The sequence below is a fragment of the Agelaius tricolor genome, unplaced genomic scaffold (assembly GCF_023055355.1).
Source record: "Agelaius tricolor isolate 1412-34295 unplaced genomic scaffold, bAgeTri1.0.p SCAF_4, whole genome shotgun sequence".
NCBI lineage: Eukaryota > Metazoa > Chordata > Aves > Passeriformes > Icteridae > Agelaius > Agelaius tricolor.
This window is the reverse complement of record NW_027269264.1, coordinates 4,996,191-5,016,266: the sequence shown is the minus strand read 5'-3', so window position 1 is coordinate 5,016,266 and position 20,076 is coordinate 4,996,191. Positions and strand designations below refer to the sequence as shown.

The 20,076-nt window shown below is 37.7% G+C and overlaps 1 protein-coding gene across 4 annotated transcripts in view; it reads left to right on the top strand.

The window, feature by feature from the left end:
• Positions 1-20,076, top strand: part of COMMD10 (COMM domain containing 10) — a 151,889-nt gene that overhangs the window by 97,903 nt on the left and 33,910 nt on the right. For 2 of the 4 annotated variants that reach the window (XM_071424419.1, XM_071424417.1), the window contains 2 exons: positions 7,861-7,920; positions 8,548-12,422. The exons of the other annotated variants lie outside the window; for them this stretch is intronic. In XM_071424419.1, coding sequence (XP_071280520.1) covers positions 7,861-7,920; positions 8,548-8,586 — 99 coding nt within the window. In that variant the 3' untranslated portion in view covers positions 8,587-12,422. Of the gene's footprint in view, positions 1-7,860; positions 7,921-8,547; positions 12,423-20,076 lie in introns of those variants that run through there. 4 annotated transcript variants of the gene reach the window in all.

Sequence of the window (20,076 nt, the reverse complement as noted above, 5' to 3'; positions counted from 1 at the left end):
ATGTGAGGTCAGAAAAGCTTGAAAGCATTTCTGGTGCCAGCATGATGCTTTCCATTTCTTCAGCAGAGGTTATCTGTGAATACAGTAAAAAGAAGAAAAGTGAATTCCTTATCATTTGAGGTGAATGTAAGACTGTTGTGTCAGTTTTGATGTGAGGTCTCTTTAGAATGGAAATGTGAACTCCCTGGTCTTCATGGCTTTGAAGACTTATACATGCTAGCCCAAGTGGAAATAAAAGAAATGCAGAATCACAACTGCCTGGTTTTCCTTGCAGAGTTCCTGAACTTAATTTTTTAAATGTCGTAAGTTCTGTGACAAGTGAAGTGTACCAAAATGGGAAAGATAAGAATTTAATTTCTTCTGAGGAATAAAACCACTTATCATAGTATAGCTCTGATTAAAGAAGAAAGTTGTATTTTGACAGTTACAGATAGTATAAGCAGTATGCAACAATTAGGGTGTATATGATTTCTTGTGAACTCTTTTTTCCTTTTTTCCAAACTTTATACAGTGAAATTTAAAAGGGAGAAAGTCTGTTTGGGTGGGTTTTGGAGTTGGGTTGGGGTTTTGGTTTTTTTGGGGTTTTTTGGGGGTTTTTTATTTTGGGTTTCCTTTTTAAATTTTTAGTAAGACTGCTTCTTCAGAGGGCTTTCTGTAGTATTTGGAGTACGGTAGAATTTGCAAAATTAGATGAGAGATGAAACAGGAAGATAATAATTATCGGAACCTGTGTTCCTCAGATTAATCTGTGACATTCTTAGTAATTGTGGCAGCCTTTCAGTGAATGAACCAATTTTTAAATGCATGTTTTGTTGGATATACTGTTTTTGGAAATTATGCATGCTTTGCTATTGAATCCTGAAAATACAACAACATTCATGTGGATGGAGGCTTGTTGCTCATAGTGACTGAATCCATATGGAGTCTAGTGAGGAATCAGTCAGGAGCTTGTGCAGTGTGTATAGTTATCTTCAAAGAAGGAAAGGGCATGTGAAGGTAAGTACAAATAAAGAACTGACATAAAGCAAGTCAGCCTTTCAATAGATCTTCTATGAGCCATTTTCCATACCTGCAACATACAGGGAAGTATCAATATAAAAGACATGCTTTTAAGTTATAGGCATACACTGATACACATCTACCACCCATTTCTCCAAAAAGCATGTTTGCTTACTGTGATGTTTTTCTGAAAGTGTATTTAAGATAATCTGCAGAGAAGTTCAACCCTCATCTCTAGATTTCTGGTTTTTAAAAGTTTTCCATGCAAAAGTATTATTGAAAGGCCAACCAATATAATGATGGTACTTACAGGAATGTAAATTCCTAGGAACATTTTGCTTGGATATAGCTATTGGAAAAAAAGGCTTTTCAATCTGTCTTTTCTTTAGCAGGATGGTCTTTACTCTGACACAATGCACTGAGGTGAAAACTGTAGTTTTGGGGTTTTTTCCTCAGATAATTATCTCAGTTTTAAAAGCATTTTTCTTACCTATTGTGAAAAAGGGACCTGTCTGCCTCTAATGCTCTGTGATCCTCCCAGCCTGTGTGGTCTTTTGAGGAGTTCTGTCCCATTTCCTGTCTATAGTTTTGCATCAGTTCATTCAGCCAGCAATGGGTATTTTTGTAAAGATGGAGAGGAACAGGAGTAATGAAAATGGTAGTGACTGACAATTCTTACTGCAGTTTGGGAATATGTCAGGTCTTCTGTAGGCCTTCAAATGCCTGCAGAATCTGTTGCTTTATTACCAGATTGGACAATAAATTCATTCATGCCATCTTCCATGCAAGCATGTTTAAATGATCCTGAATCTGCTGGAGTAAGATTCAAGATTTATCTGTATTTATCTCCATAAATTCCAGTAACACATTGGTTAGATCTCAGGAATCAACATAGGATTTTGTTAGGATGCTTGCATATAGGTTGCAAAGAGAGGGAAAGACATCTTTAGTATGATGCAGATCTTGATCTCCCTGAATCTACAAGGAATTTGAGTTTCTTAAGCTTATATGAAAAAGAAATGCAACGTAGAAAGGTAAAATGCAGTATATTTATGAACTAGATGTTACTATGTTGGTCAGGAAGTGTGGGTTAGTATCTTACATTTTATAACAGTTACACACTGAAACTTGAAATGCATGTAATTTGGTAATAAAACATGATTTTTTTCTCTACAAAAATAGTGATTTGGTATTGCAAATGGAGATAAGCTTTGAAAAAGAATGAAGTTTGAAGGTTACATTTTTTGATGATGTGAAAGAAGTTTAATTAGGAATATATTAGTCTGTATCTAACTCCCAGTGTTTTGCTGAATCCCTGAGCTGAATTACATTCATATACAGCTGTAAGAATATGAAGAAGTTTTAATTACTGTCTCTTACATGCAGAGAGTTAACAAACAGGTGTGCTTCTAAGAAATGCTGGTCTGTTTTAATGCATATGCTCTTCTTAAAATCGATCTTCCTGACTAAGCCGCAGAAACATTTTGATAAATTCTGTGAGATATAAGTAGAAAAAGTTCTAAGTGCCTAGGTGAATGCACAGTTCTCCGGGATCCAAGCAAGTTTAAAGGAAGTGTGAATTAATGTAGCACAAAAATTGATAGGTCCAGAGGGAAATGCAGGCTACTAAGAATCAACTGGGGTCTGTTTAGGAATGAATCTTAATTTGTCCATACACTGATTAGCTTAGTTATCCATATAATTCTGTTATATCTCAGATTTTAAGGATCTCTAATAGGAATAAATTGGAGAATGGATAGCAAATGTGAATATATTCTTCTCTCAAACCGAATGGAGATGTGGCTCAAGATAGTATTAAAGGTAATATTAGAATATGAAGACTGGGATGTATGTTATTTCACTTAGTTACTATTAAAAAGCTTTGCTGAATATACTCTATTTTCTACACGTGCTCAGCCACATAACATTATCATTATCAGCAGACATTTAGCTTATAAATATATTATATAATTCAGCTTATCTCTCCATTTGCTTCAAAATACTTGGCATTTATTTTTCAACACCATTGAAGTAGTTGTAGCTTTGCAGTTGAGAACAGTAATGTCAGTGTTTTTGTATTCAAGATAGCTTTAAACCAGAGGTTTAGCTTTAATTTATAGCTTCTAGTGCACTATTTTATGCTTACACATGGGGTTGAGGACTTAAAAGTGTGGAATCACTGTGTAGTATGTAAGGTTGCAAAACTCTATCATTAGTAAAAAGGCTTTTTTCAGTAGCACATTATGAATATCTAGATGACTGTATTAAAAACACCCAACAAACCACTACAAACACATAAACATCCCCACTGTAAAACCAAACAACCAACCAAAAAACTAGCCAATCCCCTAAAAGCAAAACCCAATCCTTTTTTTATAAACTGAAATTTGCCTCTGCTTTCTGAAGTATTTTAAGGAGACAGTTTTTGCTTGGTTTCCACAGAAATGTTTTGCAGCAAGAAGGTATTAATGATTAAAATAGTTAACCAAGATAATGGGAAGTTGAAGACTCTTACATTTCCTGTATATTTGTATCTTCGTCATTTTATGCTGATGATCATGTTCAGCTAAAAAATTGCCTGTTTGGTGGTGGTTGTAAGCTAAGTATATATTTAAAGACTGTGGCTATTTTGTAGAATTAGCCAGACATTCAGAATGGCTGTTTTGGTTAGGATAACATATTAATATTCACTGGGAATACAAAGGTTTTATCTTCATTTTCCTCTCATTTCTCTTTTCTCTTTCTTGCCCCCCTTCCACCTGCAAAGGAAATTTGGTTTTAGAGACTGATGAAGACATTATGTTTTTTAAAATAATAGCAGACAGTAAGTGAGAAGATACTTAAGGGGAGAAAACAACCCTAATCAGTTAAGCTTATTAGAATTTCACGGTTCTCAGGAGGCTCTGAGTTGTAAATTGATACAACCCTGGGGTGACAGAAGAGGTGGAATTAAATCAGATTTCATCTAGATATATGAAGGCAAAATGGCACTAAAATCTAATTTTTACACTTAAAATACACTCACTAGTGATTTATATCCAAACATGTTAAACCACACATTTCAGAAAGCTTATTACCATATTCCTTGCAGTGAATTCAGAATGATGTAAAGATTTTTCTTGGTGACACTTGCAATTCACACATACCTTTCCAGTAGTAAATGCAGTGCTTTGTCATGTTTTACAGTAGATGAACACACTGAAGAGCAACTTTATTTAGCTAATGTGCTGCACATACTCTTTAGCTACACTTACTGAACATACTGCTCCAGTGCAGTCCCTGCCACCCTTCATGGATATTGTGTCAGACAAAAAGCCTATCTCCTTGTTTTCAAAGCAGCCCAAAGAATGAACGTTTGGTACTTTAGAGATTTCTTTGTCGTCATAAGAATATCATGTTCAGCCATGTTTATCTGATGCTATGAAACTGTCACACTCAAGCCTAAAATTCTTAAAAGCAGGAGCTAGGAGTTAACACTGGCACAGCAGAAAAATTTGGGATGTAATTAGAAAAACTGTTGGATTGACAAGGTGTGACAATGGGAATAAATTCAGTTTGGTTTTCTGGTTGCTCAAAATAGTTTTCTTTCACATGAAGATGATAAAAAGAAAGAGAAATTGAGATGCCAGAAATGAGGGGGAGAGTAGTGTGAAGGTGAAGGATGGGAAGATATTTATAGGGAAAGAGGAAGAAAGAATGATACACTTGATAAAAAGAAGAAGAAGTTAGACATCCAGCAAATTGCTGTTTTCTTATTTACATCTGGGAAAAACATACTAGATCAGAGGCAGCATCTGAAAACTTGTATGTGCAGATAAAAGAAGTCGGCTTAGCTGTACTTTTCATAAATAGGTCGAGGCTTTGTCTGCACACAGTGACATTTAATTAAGTAGGTAAGCTGAAAGCAATTTTTTTCATCCTGTGTTTTAACTACAGTTGAAATATTATTGGGGTTTGTAATTTTGTATGCTTATCTGAGTAAAATTCCATTAAGTATATTAGGAATTTGGCTGTTCTGGGGGGTTTAGCAATAATCTATCTATACAGTAATTTTTAAGACAATTTTACTGAGTAATTGAAGAACTGGGTGGTAACCTAGTCTTGTAGTGCACAGTTTTAATTGCACTTGTTTATATTCACACAGAATAAAGCAAGTAAGTAAATAATGGATATCTCAGCTAAAAATGGGTGGCCATCAGGCACCTGGGTAGGGTTTTTTTGTAGTGATCTAGTTATGATACAACATTTTTGTAATTTGTATAGCAACTCCTGACGACATAATAATGATAATTTGTCACCATCCTTAGCGGACTCATGCTAGTGAAAAATTTAATATAGTAATATAACATTTTTAACTGGTGCCATACATCTGCATGGTTTTTTTGTACACCACTCTCTGTTGAAGTGGTGTAGTAGATGTGCCAGGTTTTTACACATACAAACAAATGTGTTTTAGCAGATGATTAAGTGCAGATAAACAACATATTTCATACAAGATTGTTACACCTCTCTCCCATTGACACTCCTGCTCCCACCCCAGATCAGAAACATGCCTAGCGTGGCATGCTTTCTTTTAGATCTCCACAGACATTTGCCTGACACAATCCAACATACATTTTGTCCTAGTTATCAGAGTATGACTATTAAATAATTATGGGAAGAGAGATCTCATCCTTTGCATAAAGCAGAGTGGGTTTTTTTAATAAAGTGTAAAGAGTATCTGAATTAAAAGGTCTGCACTTTTTTTCACTTGCATACTTTATCTTCTAACTAACAGTAACTATTGTAGGTAGAAAATATGAAAGACAAGCAGTGAGAGAGAGAAGAATTGATTGTGCTTGCTGATCTGAAGAAGTACCAGAAGATGCCCATCTTGAATGAGACACGGAGACTGGAGAAATGAGATCTAATGGTCAGAAGTCTTTCTCTGCCCCTCTCTGGCGGCATTGCAAAACTATGACATCAAAATGCAGCAGACTTCCAGAAATCATTCAAGAAATGATCCTAGCTATTAATTGTGACTGGTAAACGTAAAATATACAAAATATCTTCCTTTTGCTGAACCTCATCTTTGCAGTTCTGATTTCTTCCAATCAGTTGCCAAAATCCTTCTAGGAAGGCAAACAGCAAGCAAACATCCCAGCTGAAATGGTAGATGCCTTTGCTATTAATGTGTCTTTCTTCTTTCCTCTACCCGCTTTCTCTTCTGAAAAAACCCTTGTTTGCTTTCTTTTTTTTGTTTCTTAGCTGTTAGAAAGCCTTTAAAAATGCTTTTACTTCCCCTGTCATGGCATTATGCTCTTTGGAGGGAGGATCAGCTGGAGTCATGGCAAAGAAAACTGCTGTCCTGGTAGTTTTATTTTGTATTCACCATACGATTCACAGTATTGCATTGTTCCTTCCCAGAGGGGGAAGATTGGTCTCTCATGCAAATTACTGGTCCTTTTCTAGGCTTTTGTAGCCGTCCTGAAATTGTTGGAAGGGATCTTTCTTTCTGCAGAGTGAGAAGGAGGAATTGCACCAGACAGGCTGGCCCCAGTTATTTTATCTCTTTCCTGTGTCTCTTACAGCTCCTTTTGAGGAGCAGGCAACAGGCAGTACCTATACTGTGTTCCCAGGGCTTCTACTGGTCTTGTGCATTTGGTGCGCCAAATTCAGTGACATTATTTGGCATAACTTGAGACTTACATTGCTTTGAGTACACAGAATCTGGCCCTCCTCCTTGTCTGTATGCAAAAGTATCCTTGCTCATTTAAGCTGAGTGGATAAGCAAGTGTTTTTCAGTTGACCCAAGTGGTACATGAAGTTGCTACCAGTTAAAGAAATGTGGTGTGTATACATTATTTCAGCTGATAATATTTTGTGAATATTTTGTGAATCCAGAGATTCAGCTTTCACAGAGCCTCATTATTGTTCATGGTAGTGCAGCTTTTATCCTCAGGAATGCCTCTAACCCTTGAAAAGTCTAAGAAAAACAAAGAGAATCTGCAGAAATAGAAATTTACTTTTAAATAAATAAAGGCACAGAGTGAAGTAGAAGGAATAAGGCTAGGAACTGTGTGGATGGATCTGCAGTGTGATTGAAGGTATCAGGCTCCAAGCAAGTTAAGCAGGACAGAAGTTTTAATTTAACTCCCATCTTCACAGATATCAGCACATGCATGCAGAGGATTATTACCACCATCTGTTTTATCTACAGCAGTTTTCATCAGTTGTGTTATTTTGTGGGTTTTTTAAGTGCTTAAGCACTGCTTTGAAGCCATTGTGTTAATTGTTAACTTTGGCTGAATCTGCATGGATGCCTATAGCAGTGTCAGCATGCTAAGATTGGAAGTGTTGGATTAATGAATGGAAGTATCAGCTCTGTGCCTGTGCAGTGCGTTAATAGCTGTGCCAGTTCAATCAAATACACTACTGACTTTGTCACTCTGAAAGGTATTTACCAGATCTTAGATGGACTGCTGAGAAAGATGATGTAATCTTTCACTTTAGTCTGACTTAAAAATAAGGTAACTAAATTCTTTACATAGATTATTTTGTTACTGTTCTTCACAGGAGGAGAGTAGATATACCCATAGATTTGAATTCTTTGCTTAAATGAAATATACATGTATGAGGAACATTGTAGTGAATAGAAGGAAACTAACGGTTATCTTTCATATAGCTTAATCTCATATTCTCATTTACTGGAGTTAATGTTGAAAAGAGAAAAGAGAAGGAAAAGAAAAAAGAAAAGAGAAAAAAGAGAAAAGAAAAAAGAAAAGAAAAGAAAAAATAAAAGAAAAGAGAAAAGAAAAGAGAGAAAAGAAGTATGCTTAATCCTTAATTTTTTTAAATTTGTTTTTTCTTTCTTCTTTACAGAACCTGAAGAAGGTGTTTGTAGAATTTAGCCATCAGGAGCTATTTGAGTTCTACAACAAGGTCTGTAGATTTTACAATATTATAGTTTCTTTGTAAACACCTTATACTGCTCAGCAGGAAGTGTTGCCTATATGAATTAAATAGAATAAAACTGGAAAGAAGGGATCCAACTTTAAATTAAGGCTGTTGAATTCCTTTGATCACATAAACCATTTTCAAGAAGAGCCTGTGCATTCACCTTTGGAATAGGCAGGGCTTGGGTCACTGTAAGCGTACCTGGGAGTTACTTCAGGAGCAGGAGCTGATGATTGACAGTGGGGATCTCTCTGGAAACAGCATCTTCATGTTACATCTTCAGTCAAGATGCTAGGCTCGTAATCCAGTCAAAATGAACTCTATTTTTTTGCCTTGTTATTATGCAGTGGAAATTCAGAGGAAAACATCTGTGCATGCTAAAGAGGTAGTATTTAGACAACTGTTTCTTTAAAATTTGAATATTTAAACTGCAGCAATGAATTCTAATAGCTTCATGTAAAAACAAATATTCATGAGTACAGGATTTTTATATTGGTATGCAAATATATTTGGTATGCATAGTTGAAGATATTGGTTATTTCTGTTTGCATGTTTCTAAACAACCCTTTATGAGTGGAGGTTTTTTCCTCTCTTTTTCTTTCCTTTAAATAGCTGGAAACTATACAAGCACAGCTGGATTCCCTTACGTGATGTTTTTGAAGACTTATTTCTCCATCATGCTCCTGCCACCTCATTATTTTGAATTGAAGATAGATTGCCAAGCTGCATTTCCTGAAGGATTCAGCACGTTGCTTCTAATAAAATGATATGGCTTATCTGCTTTTCAGACCAGTACCATAAGCCAAAAGTCTTTGTCAAGGGTCTGAAGATTCTAATGGACTTTCTCTTATTTGCTTAGCAGCTGTGGAAAATGCCTTCTTTACTTACAGTGGGGAAACACCTTGCCCAGACCCTCCCCCCCCACCTCCCCAAAGAATGCTACCCTGCTTCAGAAATACTTTTTTCATTCTGTGTGTTACTTGATTCCGGTAGAAATTTGCATGTTAGTGAGAGACCAGGAAAAAAACCCTTTTTTGTAGACATAAATGTAGAAGTTATAAGAAAGTACACAGCTGATACAATCTCTATCCTTTTTAAATAATATTCACACAATTGATAATGCTTCTTGCAGATTTGTCAAAATAAATTCAGAATTTTGAAAGTTTATTTTGGGGCTAGTCAAATTTCATTTCACTATCTTTATTCTATTTTAGTTTGGTGGGTTTTTTTTTCCTTTGAAATAATCAACAATATCTCTGATTTCAGTGTTTACTCTTGGCACTGAAAATAAACATGGCTTCTTAGCACTACATGCCCACTAACGAATCTAAGAAGTGTGATGTATAATTGAGAGCAGAAATCTCAGAGTATAAAACAAAAAAATACTGAAATGATCTGACAGATTTCTGAAAGCTATGTTGATCCTTCCTCATGCTCTTTTTACCACCAGTATTTTTACATTGAACAGGAAAAATTGAAGGATGGTGATTAAAGGCCGACTTAGTCATACTTTCACCCATTAGTTCCAGATGATTCATGAGCAGCAGGAGAAAGGTGAAAGTCATCTTAGTTCTTGTTTGTTGACAGTTTGTATATGACTCTGGGCTCTGGGCTTATAGAAGGTGAGAGGAAATTTGCCTGTTCAGAAATTTAAAATTTTTTTCTTCCCTACATCAGGCATGGTTAATACCCAGCCAGACAGTTTCCTTCTTTACTCATGACTGTAGGTATAATTATAACCAAAATGTATGTTTTGAATAGCTGGTTTCTCCTGAATAGTTTAGGTCCTCCTGTTCCAGATTTCCTGCTTTGTTGCTTTTTTGTGCCTTTTTGTTGCTTTGTTGTTAGGGATTGTGCTGTCAAGTCTAGAATACTGTGAGGTTTGCACAAGCTGTCTGAGCTGAAAATTATTAGATTCAGATGATAACAGCCTATGTGTGAGTAAAGGGTACTGGAAAGAAAACACACACTTACCATGGTCCTTAGCTCTTTAAGGAAGTGCCAAATGATACTTTACTGCTCTGGTACAGTAACACTGTTACTGTAGAAAAAGAAGAAAGTCACCTGGAAGAAGCGAGTCACCACTGCCCAACAGAATACCCTCAGCTATCCACTATAGCTTGTGAGGCTGGCTGCCAAAATCATGTCTTGTCATAAGCCCCTGGCACACGTGCCATATTGTCTGGAGATACAGACGTCACCTCCTAGGTCTGGTTGTTCAACAAGAGCTTGGCAGCTTACTCATCTCACCCATGCATAGACTGGTGCATGTCTGCAGCTGGACACATCCCCACCATTCCCGCTGCTTGCTGACAGTAGCAGTACTTTGTAGTTAGTGCAGCTGAGGGAACCCCTTTCTGCATGATGTATCTTCTCTACCAGTCCTGTGGCGCAGTATGTTTTGTGCAAGAACACTGCTCTTGAGCCTTTTCACTGAGTTTTCAGAGCTTATGTTCTGGAAATCAGGTCTAAAGCAAGTTCAGACCTTCCTGTGTAGATACAGGACATACTAAGGCAGTTGTGTGAGGGGTTTAAGTTATCTTTGTGAACGTAGGCAGTGTTTGATGAATCCTGGAGGAGGAGGTGAAGGCTGGACTAGTTTGGAGAGCAAGAGCCGTGGACAAATCAGCAGGCATATCTTAGAAAAAGAAGTCAAGGTCAGAAGAAATGGGGCACAAGAGAAACAAAGGAGAAAGTAGAGAAATGGATATTCCCAAGGATGGAATTTGGGGGTTGGAAAATACCAGGAAGAGAGCAGAAACATTGGAAAAGATGACAGAAGTATATATACAAAGAAAATATTAAGCAGAGGGGGAAATAACCTTATAGTAGAGTGAGAGTAGGGGAATCAGAGTAAACCAGAATTAGCTATAGAAACTAGCCAGTTGTATAACTGCATCTAGTATTTCAAACTAACCCAGAAGTGCCAACCTTGGTGCAAAGCTGACCAAGATCAAAGTATGGGATAATGAAATACAGATTTTAAATCTAGCTTTAATAGTAAATATTTAAAAAAATTATAAAACTATGTTGAAAGGGATGAAAAAGCCTATGACTGCAATAATTTTGTAAAATACATTTAATGTTTTTCCTTGTTTGCAGATGACTGAAAAGATTTACAATTTCTTTACAGTGTCCGCCTTTTATTTTTTACTAACTGTACTGAATTCTTGGTGTCAAAAGCTTTATTGTAAGAAGTACAGTGGTTACCTTTAGTCAGGGACTGCTGAGAAATAAACATTTAGTTTAAAAAGACTTTTCTGTATAAAATGGGAACCTTTGGGGTTGTATATTGTTACGGAGTGAGGACATAACCTGTACCATCTTAGAGAAGAACATTGCCACTTAAATGTAAGTGCTACTGACTAAGGAGAGAAAATTGGCTAACTGAGAAAGAGCAGAAGACTTTGGGGGTTTTGTTAGGTCTTGCAGAAAAGAAGGCTGTTATCCTGGTTGCTTCTCCCTGGGTGTGAGTGAACCTGGAGAGGGGAAGGTTATTCTTCTCCTGAGAGAAGCTGTCTCTGCTTGGTTTGTATAGAGTCCTGGTGTCACACAGGTGTCAGTGAACAAGAGGAAAAACAAGCACTGGCCCAGACTGGGTCATGCATGGGTACATCTGCCTGAAGCAGGGACTCAACCAGTGCCTTAGGGGTGGCAGAAAGAAAAACACTTCTGGGAAGAAGGTGGCATGTAGACTACACAGAATGACCACACAAGGTTGGTGTGAGAGCCTAGACAGAAGTGTGCATTCTGGAGGTGTTCAAGCTGTGGTTATGGGTACTGGTGAAAAACAGAACACTTGAGTCTCAGGGCTATTTTGAATAGCCCCGAGAAGAATTTTGAAATTTTTTATTGCAGAAAACAAAAGGGATACTTTTTCCATTTTCAGGATCCTAGCATACTGGCCTGTAATATCTCTTGGACATGATCCAGATTTGAAATTACCAAGGCTTCACATAGTGTTGAAGAAGATATTTGCAGAGATTTATTGAACTCTAAAACTGGAAATTGGAATGAGTAAGAATTACTAAATCTTATTTCAGATCTTCCAGTGCATTTAAAAAACATTTGATTCATCTTTGTTCAGACATTAAAGACAGTATTTTCTGTGACTGTGCTTCTTCCAAAACTATAATGTCAAAATCTGCCTCAAATGGACTGTTGGCAAAAGAAGGAAATCTTTTGATTCAGGTATAACAAGAATCAATAATATTTTGACGTGAAGATTTGGAGTTCTGGACCTAAGAGAAAGCCAGTTCTCAAACTGCCTCAAAAGCACCAAATTACTGGTAAAGAGCAACCACCTGTACATCACTGAGAAGAACCAACACTAACAGCATGTTAATGCTTGTTGAGTACAAATGAATTAGATTATCTTTGTCCAGTTCAAGCTTGGAGATATAATTCCTGTTTTTTAAGCAAATACAAAATGTCTGTAAATTTTTGCATTTATTTTTGTTGACGTAAAATACATAGTTAGACAAAGATATCTTTGCTGTCTCAAATTTTGACTAACTGTGAAACCTATTTTGGCACTCCAGAGGAGGCTTTCAAATTCTCCTTTAATTTCTGGGTTTGCTGACCCATAAATTTTGAGTAATGACCTGCAGCTTCATTTCTACAGTCTGATTTTAAGGGCTGTGAAGTCTTGTTCTTTCAGAGCATGAAGAATTTACGGACATGCTAAAATTCTTAACCATGGTCAAAGGAAGAAAAGTGGTTATTGTTATAAAATAGCATAAGCTCCCCTTCACACTTGTTCGTATTCTCATACTCTTGATTCCAGCATCATCAGTAACATTTCATTGCTTGGCTTCATTGGCATATCATATCTTCAAAGATTATGAATTCTCTCTTTTCCATAATACATTATGGTAAAATAATGACAAAGCTTAGTAATGTCTGCTGAGCAGTGAATAAGTATCATAGCACTTTGTGTATAAGCTTTTGTAGCTTATTTGACCAATGAAAATGAGTAACATTTTGAGCTACTGTGTGGAAGCTCCTTTTCTATGGAGCAGATATGAATAACAGTGATTTTGAGTAGGTGTGTGAACCACATCGCTGCTGACTGGTACGCTATTGATGGTGTCTCATTAAGATAAACTAGTAAGATATTTTTATCTGCAATTGCATAAGTTGATTTCTAGTTTCCATAGAAATTAATCAGTTTTGTTGGATCTTCCCTTGGCCTCCTTAATTATTGATCAGACCAAATTATATGCTGTGATTTTAACTGAAATAAAGTGTTTAGACCATCCCTTCATCCCCTCATTATTTTGTTTCTCAAGAGATAAAAACTACTGGTCTCTTACAAATCAGATAGTGTTCATCTGTGTTCAGCTATGCATCCAGGAAGCACTTGCCCCTCTCACTTAGAGGAGTAGTCTTTTTTCTGTTGAGGTCAAAATATATTTCATGGTTGTCCAATGTTTTTCTCTGATTATTGAAATCATAGGAAGGCAATTTGGAGTCCTACACATGCTGGAAGCATAACTGTCTTGACCAGCTGTTCTAATAAGATTATTACATTTTTAGAGCACTTTTAACTTCTTGTCATCAGTATTAAACATTAATTGCCCCTTTATGGTAATATAAGACATACGTTCAAGAAAATGTGAATGCATGTAGCACCTGCCTCTGAGATGGCTGTGCAGATCCACAGAGGCCAGCACAGGCAGCTGTGGAGTACTAGTTCTGGCACTGGACACACTGAAGTGGCAGATGAGCTCTTTTGGAATTCACCCTCTGACGATTCAGGATAAGAGAAGGGAGGAGGAAGCAGCACTCCCTGGACGGTGCTAACAAGATTCCTCACATCTGCACTCTGTTGGAAGGATCATCCCACCAGGGTTAATATGAAGAGCTCCACATACAGGTGAGCCACCTTTTTTTCATTTAGTTCCCATCCATGGTTTCAGCTCTTCAATAAATTGTATTTCATGGACAGCATGAGAACACTGTGCTTTTTCTGTCATGCACTTTTCTGTTTTTCTGCTTCCAGGGTTAAGAAATGTTTCTTTGTTAAAAAAGAAAAAAGTCTGATTTAAGAAATTATGCAGTTAATTATGTAGTAGCATTTTAAATATTGCTTTCTTGTTTTTGTTTCTAATTCAAAGTGTTTGTCATAGCCAGTATCCTTGCTGGCAGCAGAGAATGAATCTCAGTGAGGTCAGTGAAGCCCAGGGACTGAGGAAAGGACCATGTCTCCTGTTCCTTGTATTCCTCCATTTTGATCCCTGTGGGGCAGCTCAGGTTTTTCCTTTGTTTTCACCTCAAATTGCCTGTTAGTTGAGCGGTTGCTACCTCTTTCCTGGATAATAGTGCATCAGGAAAAGGTCAGAGATGCTGACTGCATTGGAAAAAAACTTAAGTCAGAGTACGTGTTGTTAGCTTAGCTCTTTATTTTGGAAGGGATGAGAATGTTTTCTTCATGCAAGCTGCAGTTCTGCCCAGGTCTCTTCCCTGTAAGCGAGGAGTACGGCTTTGCACATCAGATGATTCCCTGATACCTCTGTCAGGAGCTATGCCTTGTATAGATATACCTTGATGGTAGATCTCCACCATCTTCTCTTCTAATTCCTAGCAAATTCTTGCTACTTCTAGCTCATACACAGCCTGGAGAGAGGCACCACAGGCCTCAAGAACAGAAGAGGATCTTTCTCTTGCTTCATCTCTCCTCCCAAGAGGATCCCTACTCCTCTTTCAGGCTAGTGTTCAGTACAGTTCCAGGTAGCATCCTACCTACAAGCTTTTGTTGAGGTTTTCTCATCACCCCAAATTTGAAACTCACTTTGAGAAAGGTCCAGAAAAGATCTGTATGAAAAGAGAAGTCAAACAAGACCAGCCTTTCAGGATATTCCATTTCAGGGGTATTATTCACTATTTGGCCATTTCTGGAACAAAATCTATGTTCAACTAATCGATGATAAAATTTATTCTTTGCAGCCGAACTGCCTACTTGAATAAAATTACTGTTGTTTCCCCACATCATCCTTATGAATCGCAGCAAGCTAAAATATCCTTGGAATTGGATTTAGGGCAACAGAAGTGAAGTGCATCAGATAAATGTAGAAAAAATATATAAGTGTGAACTGATACCTTCGGAGCTGTGTTCACTCGCTGTCTGACAGGATGAATGGCAGTGATCCCAATTTCTTAGGTAATCTGATACTAGATATAATAAAAAAGCTGGCCTAGTTAAAATAGATATAAAGAGGCAAAAAGGACACAAACAAGCAAAGCAGAGTCTCCTTTAAGCAGGAGAACATAGTATGTCACTGAGGATGCTTGAAGTGAGAAGTTTTCTCAGGTCTTGCTTAGGGCAGCACAGACTGTGTGTAATCCTCATTGCAGCACCCAGTAAGTGACTTTGAGTGCTTTTAATGTCCTCCTGCAACTGAGCTGCCTCTCCTCATATCCTGTCAAATGTCACCCCTGCATCTACCCATTAAAATCTGTTTGGCAGCCTACTGATTGATTCCTTTGTGTCTGTAGTCAGAAGAAGGACAGTCTGGGTGCTCTTCTGTATGTCAGGACAGAAGATACAAGGTCCTGAATTACCTCCTGCACTACTGGGCAGTACTGCTCTTAACTGCTTCTGCAAACAGCACCCAAATGGGAATGCAAAGTAATTTTAGTGTCTTTCTGTCTGAACGAGCTGTGTTTGCTAGGGTTGATGGACGAGGTTTTGGGTGGGTGAGTGTCTCTCTCAGCACTGAAGTTGATAAGTTTTAAGATCCACCTTCTGTCTGAAAACAGAGAAGTTTTAAATTAATATTTAGTTGAAATACTCAATATGAAAGAGAAGCCAAAGGTGGAGCTTATTCTGCTGCCTGGAGCAAAGTTCATGCTTTAACTACTATGTTAGATGAATAAAATCTACCCTTGAGTTCCTTTCAGATGGGCCTGAATATGAATGTGTAAAATTATCTGAGCAAGAGGTCGTATCCCTGTGGTATAATGATTTCAGCATGTTGGAAGAAAGGAAATCTCCTATTAATCAACCTTATTCCAGTGTGCAAGGTCACAAAGCATGAACTTGGTACCTTATTCTGCGTTTCATAGCCCTGCCTAAATCAAACCCAGACTGCAGACATGACTGCACTTTTTACTTGCCAGAGTAGCCCCATGTCATAAGTACCTTCAGTCAAGTGATAGAGGTGGTTTCAAATCAGACAGAGCATTCACCTCCCACATTAGCCCACTTCTGCAGCCAAGATATTAGTCCTTGAAAATTCAGCCCTTGAGAGTTCTGTCAGCCTCCAGATAAAGTAACCATATCTCTTGTATAAAGATACAAGGGATCTTCTTATCACTTGTATGAAGATCTACTGTACCTCTTGACTAACAGTATATGTGTGTGTGTATATATACATGTATACACATATATATGTACACATGTATCTTTACAGAAGAATTCTGATGACTTGTTGACCACTCAAAGATGCTACAGATTTCTTTGCATAATCTTTTCTCCTTATTTCTCCCTTTCTGCTTATATTTCTCCTGTATTTAAAAGCTGATTTTTTACCCAGTCTGGGAATACAGTGCAGCAGTAGTCCCCCTGGTATACTGACATAAGGATGAAGAAGAACAGGAAAACACTACTGTGCCAGCTTGTAAAAGACTTTGTCTTCTAGGAAGAGCCTGCTTGGAGGGGAAAAAAAAGAAAAAAAAAAGTTAATTTTCATAGATTTAGATTAGCTTATTATACATGGAATGGTTGTCCATCCCTCTCCCCAGCTACAAGTTAGCTGAAATCTCACTGTTATGCATCATGTTAACAGCACATTATCTGAAAAATGCAGATACCTATCTGTAGTCTCTAGTTTTTAATCCATCAGATTTCATGAACATGATCTCTGAGGACAGTTATAAGCCCCAGTAATAAAAATTATGCATCCCATGAATCATGAACTGGAATTCTGGTTCTCCTTTGGTTTTTGTGAAAACCTTCCTCCAAACTCAGCTTCTTCTTTGACCTCTTTGCTGATGTATTCTATTTTTTACTGATTTTACCTTAGCTCACTGAGCTAACTGGTTCTGCTCACAACTTTCCCAACACTCTTTAAGTTGAAATTAATGTTTTGCCATGTTCTTTCCCTATTTGCTACATATGTACTCTGTCAACTTTTCAAAAGAAGGGTCAGGAGTTGCCATTTTTCTGTCAACAGTCCTCTGCTGGTGTGCACTTTTGAAGGACATAGTACAAATCTTAAAGCCAGTAAAAAATCATTCACAATTAGATTATTCTGTATAAAATTGCACTATTCATCACAGTGACACTCAAGGTTACTGGTGATACATGGAAGTGGTGAAATAAACCAGCTAAACAACTGCAAAGATCAGAAAACAGTAAAATACAGAAAAGAAAAAGGAGAGGAGAGGAGAGGAGAGGAGAGGAGAGGAGAGGAGAGGAGAGGAGAGGAGAGGAGAGGAGAGGAGAGGAGAGGAGAGGAGAGGAGAGGAGAGGAGAGGAGAGGAGAGGAGAGGATCATTGGATATTTGGACGCATGGGGCATGTAACTAATCCACCTTTATTAGATAATCAGTCCTGCTACAAAACTAATGTTTCCCTTGCTTCTTTAAGTGATTGTGTAAACTGTTACTCTACAGAAGTTTTGCTGCATTAGCAAGAAGATCTTTCTGTTATCTGTTAAGTACAGTCTGTTTATTTGAGTACACAGTTTTTTGGACACAGTCATTTTGGCATTTGGAAATGGATGACTCATTTATAATACATTTTTAGGGGCACTTCAGCAACTTTTCAGTCCCTTCATTGAGAAGTAAATAGGTCTGAGAATGTCTGAGACAATGTGGAATAGCCTTATAAATTCATTTTACTATCCATAAGGAATGATGGGAGCATTGTGTTCAAAAGTACAGAAAGTTGAAAACGTTGATGCTTCAGAAACGCCAGTATTTGAAACATATTTTTATAATCAGAGGAAAAAGGGCAGCATGAAACATAGCATGGCAAAAACCACTCAGGGTCTTGTCTACGAGTCTGATGAGATTTATGGTCCTGGCCCATGCATTTTTGCAATACTGGAAAAGCAAACACAAGGTAATGGAAAACAATTATGAGTCATTCCTTTACTTCAGAGGTGATTAATGTGACATGGTCAAGTTAAATCCTCCGAAGAGACATCAGCTATGTTTTCCATTGATGGGTTTTGTAAGCATGGGTTTGATACTCTTCCACAGGAGATTTTAATTTCCTGCTAAAAGATATGGTTCATGATCAAAACCAAGGTATACATAAATACTAGCTGCTCAGCTTGTAAGACTGATGGTTTTCTTATCAGCAAATGATAAGGACATCTTTAGTTTTATGACACAAACAACTCTGAAGTAAAGCATGCAGAAGTGAATTGAAATATTCTAATGGACTAGGCTGCAAAAGATCTAATAGCATCTCATCAGACCACCATATTCCTGGTCTGTGTGTACTTGCATTTAAAATCTGAAAATATTTGTTGTTCTAAGTGAAAGAAAGAGTGGCATTTAGAAACATAGGCAACAAAAAGGATGAGCTCAAAAAATACAAAGTTCCTTGGAAATGCTGCCAAATAAAACTATCTAAAGTCCACATCCACAAAACTGGATTGTCACTTTGTGCTTGCAAGCAGTATTGAACCCTGATCTGGCTCCCTGTGCATATTTGCAAACCTACGTGTGTCACTGCAGAGGGCACAAAGTTACATTTAGCCCCTGAGTAGTTTCCCTTGATGTGTGCACTTGATATATGTCACTTAAGGTATTTATCCAGGAGGTTAAAACTGTCTTTCATTCCGTTTGTCTCCAATTTCTAATGGGAAACATGTCCACATGTCCTAGGGTTGCTTTGCCACCACCCCCAGCACTTCAGTCCTAAAATGCCTCCATTCAGACTTTTGATTCCACTTTTGTGTGTGCTAAGTTAGCCTAGCTCTTCTATTGCCTTTCTCAGTTTCAGCAAATCCTTAGTTGGAGCAACATCTTCTCTGGGTGGGAGCTGAGCCCAGAGGTTCTCTCCAGTGTAACTGAGTGTAGTTTTGTGGCTCGGCTGGATGGAAGTGTTTTGCAGAAGTTATTTCAAATTTTGTCTATTCTTACCTGTTACCAGGATGTCAACTCTCAACTTAACTCACATCCCACTTCTGTGCTTAGAAAGGCAGAAGATTGGTTATATGAAACTCATTTTTGATGTATTGAGTGCAGTTGTATTCTAAGGTTACAAAATCAGGTGCTGTCCTACAACTCAAAGCTTGAAGTGAATGTGTTCCTTGGGTGTGAATGCCATTCAGGCAAAGTCTGTTCACTCCTTGTTTCCCTCCATTTCCTTAATATCAGAGACAGGTGAACTCAGGGCTGTGTACATCCACATACACAGAAGTATCTTGGTTCATTGTACTGCTGCAAAGGGATACATCTGTATTGAATTAACCATTTGCAGAAGTATTTAGCACTTTTATGGTCAGTTTGTTCCTAGGAAAATATTGGAAAAGCTCAGTGATCTCAGGGTTTATCTGACACTTAATGAAGAGTTTTTTGGACACAGTCATTTTGGCATTTGGAAATGGATGACTCATTTATAATATATTTTTAGGGGCACTTCAGCAACTTTTTCCCACTTTGCCCCCTTCACTTTTCACAGTTCCTTTTTTTTTTCCCCCAGACTTCACCCATAGCTACCTATATCCATATTCACGATATGTGTAGTGATGAATGAAGCACTACACCATATGTGTAGTGCTTGGGTTTCAAAGGGTCAATGCTGCTCCATTCTGTGTGGCATATAAGCTGTTGGTGCCACTTCAGGAGCTGGATTTAGGGTTTGGCTGCCCTGAAAAGGGGAGAGCTGAGCAAGCCAATGGAGCTCAGCTCCTTCTGGCATTATTCTGCCACGTGGACTGCAGTACTGTGACTCCTGCTTAAACCCCTACTAAAGACCTGTGTTTATTCTGCAGGTAAATTCCTTTTCTGAGTCAACATTTCTCAGATTGCTCTCTGACACCTACTTGTTGTTCTTCCCCATGGAGAGCTTCTGATACTAAAATTCTCTCCGTCAAGGCATATAATTTAGTACATTCTTTGCGCCAACCCTGAGTTTATTGTGTCTTTGCTTTGTCTTGTTCTCACATTACTGACTAATAA